This window comes from Petaurus breviceps, unplaced genomic scaffold, assembly GCF_028583685.1.
Source record: "Petaurus breviceps papuanus isolate PSGF00001 unplaced genomic scaffold, PetGlider_PUasm1.0 99, whole genome shotgun sequence".
Lineage (NCBI taxonomy): Eukaryota > Metazoa > Chordata > Mammalia > Diprotodontia > Petauridae > Petaurus > Petaurus breviceps.
In genome coordinates this window covers 7,009,388-7,019,387 of record NW_027187465.1, presented here as the reverse complement: position 1 = coordinate 7,019,387, position 10,000 = coordinate 7,009,388, and the positions used below count along the sequence as shown (strand labels likewise).

At 44.5% G+C, this 10,000-nt stretch overlaps 1 protein-coding gene across 1 annotated transcript in view; it reads left to right on the top strand.

Moving 5' to 3' along the window:
* Positions 1–10,000, top strand: part of SEZ6L (seizure related 6 homolog like) — a 248,393-nt gene that overhangs the window by 125,581 nt on the left and 112,812 nt on the right. The window contains exon 2 of the mRNA XM_069081915.1: positions 7,695–8,435. Within this exon, the coding sequence (XP_068938016.1) occupies positions 7,695–8,435 (741 nt within the window). The remainder of the gene's footprint in view (positions 1–7,694; positions 8,436–10,000) is intronic.

The window sequence follows — 10,000 nt, the reverse complement described above, 5'->3', positions numbered from 1 at the left end:
TAAATCTTAGGATTACTGGGACAATATACATAAAACTTCCTGAAAACAGAGTTCATCACCCACAATAGCCCTGCCACCCATCAACAAAGACAGTTCTCATTTGCCATTTTGGCAGTTTGAGAGCCCAGACCCCTTAGATTCCCCCCATTATGAGCACCACCAGCACTACAGCCATCATAATTTCCCCCCACCCTTCTCTCATCAGGCCATTTTCCCTGCATAAACTGGTGGCCAAAGGCAACAAAATAATTGCAGTGAATTTAACCTTCAACTTGAAAGCCTGCAGAATCCAGGCTCATTTGAGATCTCTGAGGAGTCGGGTGTGTTGAGGGGGAGTAGGGGACAGGGGGAGTGCCTCCTGCAGAGCATACTAAGTACATTCCTTAGCAACCCTGGTTTCCATGGAAAGGGCTGACTCTCCTCTGGCTCAGCTGGCTCTCACTTCATGAAGCACTTTCTTTAGCTACTACAATTTGTCCCCTCCTTTTGCCCAGGGGACCCCAGTGGAGACAGAGCCATTGACTTTATGGGAAATCTCTTCAGCCAAGAAATCTAAATGGCAGAAATAGGAGAGGCCCAGTGTCTAGTATTAGAGAGAGGACAGTCCCCCTGCCCTCTGTCCTGGTTAGTAGTATAAAATACAGTTTGAGGCTCCATACATAAGGGGGAAGCATTGATAAATAGGAGGCAGCCACTGTCAGATGATTCCCAAAATAGTGTTTATTATCTTTTTCCCCTTGGGCAGCTAGGTGGCACCATAGTGCACAGAGCACTTCTCCAGGAGTCAGGAAGTCATCTTCCTGAATTCAAACCTGTCCACAGACACTTACTAGCTGTGCATCCCTGAAGAAGTCACTTAGTAAATGCTTGTTAACTTGACTTGCAGATGAAGAAACAGACCCAACTCCACACAGGTAGTGAGTACCTGGCATGGGATTGGAATGCAAGTCTTTGGTGTTCCAAGTTTTCCAGTGTACCACACTCCCTCCCTATTATTTTAGAGTTTTGTTTGAAGCTCAGACTGGTTAAGCAATTTGCTCAAGGTCACACAGCAAGTAGATGTAAGAGTCAGGATTTGAATTTAGGTCTTACTTGCTCCATTTCCAGCACTGGGTGCCACCTTGGCCCTTGCAGTATAGTCAGGAACACTTGATCTAATGTTTGATCCCATGCTCATTTGTCTTCCTCTCCAGTTGTTTCGTTTTTTTTAAAAAGTCTTATTTATCTCACTCTTCTCCCCAAGATAGCTCGACCCTTCTCCAAGCTTCCTTGTTTCTCCTGAAGATGCTACCATCTTCTAAGGTGCCCGTCCTAGAATCTACCCCCTTACTATTCTCCCTAAATCCAATCTCTTGTCAGTTTTATCTCCAAAAAGTCCCTTAAATCTGTTTCTTTATTTTTTCCCCAAAAGATATGACTAGGGGGCTAGTTAGCACAGTGGCTAGAGCACCAGGACTGGCATCAGGAAGACTCATCTTCCTGAGTTCAAATCCCATCTCAGATACTTACCATTTGGGTGACCCTGGGCAAGTCACTTCATCCTGTTTGCCTCAATTTCTCATCTGTACAATGGGCTGGAAAAGGAAATAGCAAGCCACCCAGTATCTCTGCCAAGAAAACCCCATGCAGGGTCACGGAGACTCAGACAAGAATGAACAACAACAATGAATTGGCACTTTTCAGAGGTAGAAATCCAAGCTATCAATAGTCATATGAAAAAATGCTCTAACTCACCAATAATTAGAGAAAATCAAAATATCCCCTTCTTTATACACACACACACACATGCCCACACACACACACACACATACACACACACCCCTGTGTGAGCCTCATGATCTCTTTCCCAGACACTGACAAGAGCTTCCTCATTGGTCTCCCCAGCCCTAGTCTCCCCCTCTCTAGTCCATCCTCACTCAGCTGCCAAAATGGTATTCCTAAAGCACAGATCTGACCATGGCACTCCTCTGTTCAAAAACAAACCCTCTCGGGGCTCCTGCTTCCCTCCAGGATCAAACACAATCTCCTCCATTTGGCTTTGAAGGCTGTGCACAACTTGGCTCCTGCTGTCTTTTCCATAGTGGGCAAAAGGCTAGGGGGGTTCTTAACCTAGGGTGCATGAAGTGTGTGTGTGTGTGAGTGTGTGCATGCATGTGCACGTGTGTGAGTGCATGCATGCATATGCACGTGTGTGCCTGTGCCTGTGCGTGTGTGTGGGATGATCAATTTGAGCTAAGAATCCATGGGGAGAAGAGGTGGTTAAATCATCAGTAATAGGATCCTAGACCCTCCAGACCAATGAGTCCAAAGCCTTTATTTGTTAGAAGAGAAAACTGTTGCCCATAAAAATGAATTGACTTCTGTAGGATCCTACAGGCACCAAGGATAGGAACTGACATTTATGTTGCACCTGCTATGTGCCAGGCCCTGTGCTAAGCACTTTACAGTTATTATCTCAGCTGATCCTCACATCCTGGGAATTAGGTGCTATTATCATCCCCATTTTACAGATGAGAAAATTTAAGCAAATAGAGGGTGACTTTCCTAGGGTCACACAGCTGGTAAGTGTCTGAGGTTTGATTTGAGCTCAGGTCTTCATGACTCCAAGCCCAGGACTCTAACCACTGTGTCACTTAGTTGCCCCCAAGGTAGTAAATGGTAGATAGAGCCTGGATTCAAACCCAGATCTTCAGACTCCACTACCTTATACCCATGCCATATATAGTAAGTGGCAGAGGTGAATTTGAATCTAGGTCCTTTGATGGCCCAGCTAACACTCTTTAGAAAGACCCAACAAAATTGACCAGTTAACAATTTCCCCTTCCTGGGCCAGCACACAGATGCACAGCCTGAGCACCGGGACCAGGCCCATCTGGGATGCAGACAGAGCCTGTGCTCTCCTGGAATGATGGCTGGATTCTAATCAGTGTTATACAACACAAGCATTTGTTGATGCCAGAAGCAAAGTACTGCAATCCATATAGAATGAGCTGGAGAGACTTACTCCGTGAGAACAGAGAAGCCTACCCAGCCCCACTGAGGGCCAAGGGATGCTCCAAGAGTGGCACCAGGAGAACAAAGGCCAGCAGTCAGAACTAGGGCTCAAGAAAAAGTCTGGGTCTCAAGTCCCAGAACTTACTCTTCATTCAGGATTTCTCTGTTCTTCTAGTGTTGACACTGCTCAAATGCTGGTGGTGATGGCCCAAAGCAGGCAGGGACAGAATCTCATTACTGAAACATGTTCAACAGCTGACCCTGAACCAGGAGACAGAAAACCTGGGCCCAACCTAGTACTGACTCTCCATGTAACACCTGGGAGGTCACTTCCCATCTCAGCTCCCTTCTCTATGGGGCTCAGCCTGCAGGGGTGAGGAACTTGCAGCCTCAAGGCCACATGTGGTTCTTCAGGTGCTCAATCAAGTGAGACTTTGGACTGAGTCCAAGTTTGACAGAACAAATCCTTTTATTTAGGGGATTTGTTCTGTGAAGTTTGGATTCAGTCAAAAGGCCACACTTGAGGGCCTAGAGGGCCACATGTGGCATGACGCTGCAGATTCCCCACCCCTAGAGCACCATCCACCCTCACTCTCTCCCCTCTTCACTGCCTTTCAGCTCCCTTTTATATGATATCCCCCCCCACACATTAGAATGTAAGCTACTGGAGAGCAGGGCCAGTCCTTCTATTTGCTTGTATTTGTATTCTCAGTACATCGTGTATAATGGGGAACATAACATTCATTTAATGTGTAATACACTTGCTGCTTTGACTAGGTTACATTCTACTGAGAGGATAAGATACATAGACAGATTAATGTGCTACACGGTTGGGAGGAAGGAGAACATGGAGGGCTCCCTATAAGGTGCTGTAGGAATATTTGAGTATTGAGAGAGTACTTCCAGCTGACAGTCATCAGGGAAGGCTTCCTGGAGGAGGGAATGCCTCAGATGAGCCAAGAAGGAAAAGGCTTTCCACAGGCAGAGATGAGGAGTGCCTTCAAACTAAATAAGAGGGAAGGATAGTCTACCCAAATGTACAGAAGCAGAAATAGGCAGGACAAGGGGAGAGAACAACAAATGTGATCGTTTGGGCTGTACCATAGAATAAATGAATAGAATTGATGTGAAATAAGTTTGAAAGGTAGGTCAGCACCAGATTTTGAAGGATTTTACATGCCTGACTAAAGAATTTAAACTTCATCCTAGAGGCAATAGGGAGCCACTGAGTATTTTTGAGGGGGGAAATGACATGAACAGATGCATCACGTTAAAAAGATTAATATACCAGCTGTGTGGAGGTTATCAATTAGTAAACATTTACTAATTACCTGCTAGGTGCCAGGCACTAGGCTAGGTGCTAGAGATACAAAAAAAAAAAAAGATAAAAGACAGCCTTGCCTTCAAGAAGCCCACAGTCTAATGAAGGAGACAATGTGCAAACAAATAAGGACAAGCAAGCTATTTTGTTGACATTGTTCAGTCATTTCAGTGATGTCCAACTCTTTGTGACCTCATTTTGTATTTTCCTGGCAAAGGTACTGGAGCATTTTTCCTTTCCCTATCCAGTTCATTGTACAGATGGAGAAACTGAGGCAAACAGGGTTAAGTGACTTAGTTAAGTGTCACACACCTAGTATCCGAGGCAGGATTTGAATTCAGGTTTTTGTGACTCGGGACAAGGTGCTTTATCCACAAAATTACCTAGCTGCCCCAAACAAGCTATATACAAGATAAGTAGGAAATAATTAGAGAGTGAAAGTCCTAGAATTAAGGAGACTTGGGAAAAGCACCTTGTAAAAGATGGAATTTTAGCTGGGATTTGGAAGAAGCCAGAGAAGCCAAGAGAAAGCATTTCAAACCAGAGAAAATGCCCAGGGTCAAGAGATGGATTGTCTTGGTCATGGAAAAGAAAGAAGGCCAGTGTCACTGGGTCAGAGTACTCATCAGTGACTCAGGTATAAGAAAATCAGAAAGGTAGGAGGGGGCTGGGTTATGAAGGGCTCTGAATGCCGAAGAGATGATTCTGTATTTGATCCTGGAGGCAATAGGGAGCCATCACAGTTTACTGAGTAGGGAGGGTGACACTGAGGGGGCTTGACATGATGGATTTGCTCTTAAGGAAAATCACGTTGGTGAACTATTGAGAGGTGAGGCTGGATACAGGAAGACTGAGCCTCTGTTTGCCTGTCTGTACAAAGCAGAGAGTTGGACTAGATGGCCTTGAGTTCTCAATCTAGGAGACTAGGAACCTTCTTGACTTCAGTTTCCCCCTCTCTAAAATGTGGGGGCTGGATCCAGTGGCCTTTGAGATTGTTTCAGCCCTAGCTCTGTGGTCCCATAATTCTATAACAAAAGAGTTGATGATTATAGTGGTTCATGGAAGAGGGGGTGAGGGCCTGGAATAGAGTGTTGGCCATGGGAGTAGAGAGAAAGGTGTAAACTTGTACTAATGGAACAGGAAATTGAGTTGGCAACTGAATGTAGGATGTGAGGGGAATGAGGGAGAATGACTGAGCTTTCAAACTCAAGTGACTGGAAGGACCATTGTGCTTATAGCAAATTATTGCTATAAAAATAGCAATACAATCTCTAGTTTCTATAGTCCCTTGTGCTTAACAGAGAACTTTCTGGCAACCCTGTGAAATGAGCATTTTTGAAGTGTCTATACCTCCAATTTATCTCCATTTTACAGATGAGTAAACTGAAGGTCTGAGTGGTTAAATGACTTATCCAAGGTACCACAAGTTGAGTTTCCAATCCATGTTTCTCTTGACTCCAAAGTCCAGAATTCTTTCCTGTTACCATCAATAGAAAAACAAAAGTTGAGGGACAGATATCGGGGAAGGAATTTGGGATGGGACCAAAAGATGAAGACAACAAATTCCATTTTGTACATGTTGACTTGAAGCTTCCAGTAGGAGATCTAGGAATCGCTGTTTTTGATGTGGGAAGAGATTGGGAGGAGATATGACTTTGAAGTCATCTGCACAGAAATGGTCATTGAACCCCTGGAAGAGGGTGGGAAGATCAGGAAAGATATTGTCAGTACAAACGATACTAGGACCCAGGAGAGAGAGACTTAGGGGAGACTCAGATTTGTGGGGCAATAGAGGGAGGAGGAAAAAGAGATGAATGGACAGACAAAAGAACCCAGAAAACAAATAGTGTAGTGGGAGTCAAGGGAAGGAGACTAAGGAGGGGAGAGAAACAATGGTACATATTATAGAAAGGTGAATGAGGATGAGAACTGAGAGGAGATTGTAAGATTTAGCTATTAGAAGTGACTGGTTATCTTGGAAAGGACATTTCATCTAATCAGTAGAGTCAAAAACGAGACTGCAAGGAGTTGAGAAATGAGTGGGTGGTTGGAAGCAATGAGTATACACAACATTATTTTTTTTTAGAAATTTAGCATTCAAGGGGAAGAGAGATACCGGGAGATATCGTGAGGGGATGACAGGGTCAAAAGAAGGTTATCAGCTTCTTGTTTCTATGATAAAGAAAACCTGTACATTTGTGTAGGCTACAAGAAAGGAGACTGGAGATGGAGAGAGATTGAAGATAAGGTTAGGAAGTTGGGGGTGATTGATGAGAAGTGAACAGGGGAGACTAGAAGAGAGAAGATCAAAAACACAAGTGGAAAGCTTAGCCTGGACTTAGCATGACTGTCTTATCCTCTGAGACTAGAACAAAGGATAAGAGAATGGGTGAATATGGAAAGGTGTTTGGAGATATTATGGAGGGGAGATGAGGAATCTCACAATAGATGGTCCAAGTTTTCTCAGTGAAGTGGGAGGCAAGGATATTTGTGGAGAGAGAAAGATGGGTTACATGAACTTGTGAGCTTGAAGAGAGAAGAGAAGGACTGAAATAGCCACTTGGGAAAGGGTGATAGAGAGACAATCAAACCAGAATAAAAGAATTACAGCATAACAGCGAGGTCCTAATTTAGGTTACCTTGCATTAATTTGGAATAGTCTTCCTCCAGCAGTGTTTGGCATCCCAGCAGTGGGAGCAGAGAAGGTGAATGCTGGGGGTGACCTAGAGTTCAGATTAGCAAGGCAAGAACAGTAAGGTCCTGTTTGGATACAGTATTTTGTGTTCTGATCATCTTCTTCTAAGAAGGAAGGAATGAAGGAAGGAAGGAGGGAGGAAGGAAGGAAGGAAGGAAGGAAGGAAGGAAGGAAGGAAGGAAGGAAGGAAGGAAGGAAGGAAGGAAGGAAGGAAGGAAGGGAGGGAGGGAGGAAGACATTAAAAGTCAAAGCTGGAAAGGGCCTAGAACAGAGAATGAATTTTTTCTCTTTGGTCTCTTCCAGCTTTGACATCTTAGGTCTAAGGTCCCCTCCAACTTTGACAATAACCTTAGCTGCTCTCACTTCTGACAGTCTGTTTCAAGACCCTTCCTAATTCTGAAATTCTATGTTCTAAGGTCCCTTCTGGAGCTGATCTCTTTGAAAGCCCCTCCCAGCTTTGACATTCTCTATTCTAAGACCCCTCCAGCTCTTATATTTAATACCCCAATGTTCTATGTGACCTTTGGAAAATCACTTCTCTCTGGTCCTCAGTTTCTTCAACTGTAAAATGAGAGCACTGGACTAAATGCTCTCATTTCCTCTAAGGTCTCTTCTAGCTGCAACAGTCCATAGTCCTATACAAATAACCCAGAATTTATTTGCATCTTTTCTTTCCTTTCCTAGATGTTTACTCAGAAGGGAGGGTCGGGCCCTCTAGCCCATACCACCTGCACCCAGAAGCACTAACAAACAAGATCAGTAAGGAAAATGCTGAAGGCAAAGTGGGTGCCACTCCAAGTGCTGCCCAGTCTGGGGAAGAAGCCGCAGATCTGGAGCTGGAGCTGGAAGGAACAGCGCCAGCTCACCTGGAAAGCCTGCCTGTGTCAACAGCCCTCCCAGAGCCCAGTGGGAAGCATGCCTTTCCACCACGGAAGAAACCCCCCTCTCTGAAGCAAGTGAACACAGCCAGAAAGCATTTGAGACCAAAGGCTGCTCCTTCCATGCTGCAGAGGATGACTTCCCAGCCTGCCCCCTCCAGTCCAGGCTTCTTCTTCCTTACAGAAAAGCCCCATGCAGCAGGGGACCTGGCCTCTGGCGCCTTGGAGGGCCAACACGGGACAGCCGAGCAGCCCTCCTGGCTAGGCCGGAAAGGAGGCGGTGGCCCCACCACCCCAGCTCCCTTGGAGATCTCCCCCTACACCTCCCTGCCACTCCTAGAACACACCTTGCTTCAAAGTCCAGATGAGGCCGAGGCTTCCATTCCCACAGCTCAGGATACTCCAGTAGAGGATAGGGCCAGTCCCATTCCTCTGAAGGAGAAGATGGTGGAGAATGACCTGACCAGCTCAGCCTCAGAAGAGAGTCAAGAGACAACCACTTCTACCATCATTACAACCACCGTCATCACCACAGAGCAGGCACCAGGTCAGGAGGCCTTCATTCTCTTGGGCTATGGGGTGGGAAACCTTTGAACCTTGTAATGATAATATCAGGTGGTCACCATTAAGTAGGGTTTTTGTGGTTTACAAACTAATCATAGGTTCCTAGCTCTAGCACTGAAAGGGACTTCAGAGGACAGCTAGTCCAATGCCCTCATTTTACAGTTAGAAACTAAGGCCCAGAGAAGAGAATTGATTTTCCAAGGTTACATAGATCTTTGAGTTAAAGGTAGAACTTGAACCCAAATCCTTTGATTGCAGTCTTCTTTCCACTATTGTAGTAAGGGGGAAGAGTTGAAAATTAGTCTGAAATTATAAGCCCAGATGATTAGAAAATTTATAGAAGGATAGATATAGAGGTAAAAGGTACCTCAGAGGCCACCTACCCCAACTCCCTCATTTTTCAGATGAGGAAACTGAAAGGTTAAGTAATTTAGGATTATCCTTCTAGAGCTGGAAGGGATTTCAGAGTCCATTTAGTCTAAGTCTATAATTTTATAGATGAGGAAACAGGCCCCCAGAACCTAAGTCACTTACCCAGATTCTCTGACTTCAAAGTCATAACTCTTTCTACTGTACCATGATGTGTTCCCATAATCCTAGAAATCCTCTTTGAAGCTCCAAGAAATTTAAGTGACTTGCCCAAGACTACATAAGTAACAGATCCAGACTTCAAACACAGGTTCTCTTTCTCCAACTCTAGTTCTCTGCTAATTATACCATTCTGTCTTCTAAGACTTTCAGAACAGGTCTCTTAGGTATGTGAAGCACGTGTTATTATCTCCCTTTCCCCACCATCTTACAAAGGATTGAATAGAAGGGACTTTTCTGAGGATATAAGGCTAATAAATGGTAGGAATAAAAATAAAAATAATACTCATAGTTTAAATCACTTTAAAGTAGATAAAATGTTTTCCTCCTAACAACCCTGTGAGATCTGTTAGTTCATCAGCATAGGAAACTTCTGCTGTGGGAACTCCCTTCACCAAGCAGATGATTCAGTCTGCAAGGTCCAGGACATTTCCAAAACATGGAGAAGCTGTGACTTGCTGAGGATCATACATCTTCCTAACTCTAAGCCCAGCACTTCATCCATAACTGCTGGTCATCTCCACAGTACAAATCTTACTCTGTCCATTTTATTTCCAAGTAATCTAAGATTTAGAAAGTTGAAATAATTTGCCTATGGTTATACAGCCAAGAAGTACTAGAAACAAAATTCAGACCCAGGTTTTTCATAACAACAGGTCCAGAGCTCCTCTGCTCCTAATCACAGAGCATTTTATGGTTTACAAAGCACTTTACAAACATTACATCACTTATTCCTCACAGCAACCCTGTGAAATAGATGCTATTCTTCCCATTTTACAGATAGGAAACTGAGGCCCAGAGAAATGAGGTGACTTGTAGAAGATCAAATAGAAGATGAGAGAGAGAGAGACAGACAGAGAGGAAAAGGAGAGACAGAGAGGAAAAGGAGAGAGAGAGAGAGAGAGAGAAAGAGGAGAGAGAGAGAGAGAGAGAGAGAGAGAGAGAGAGAGAGAGAGAGAG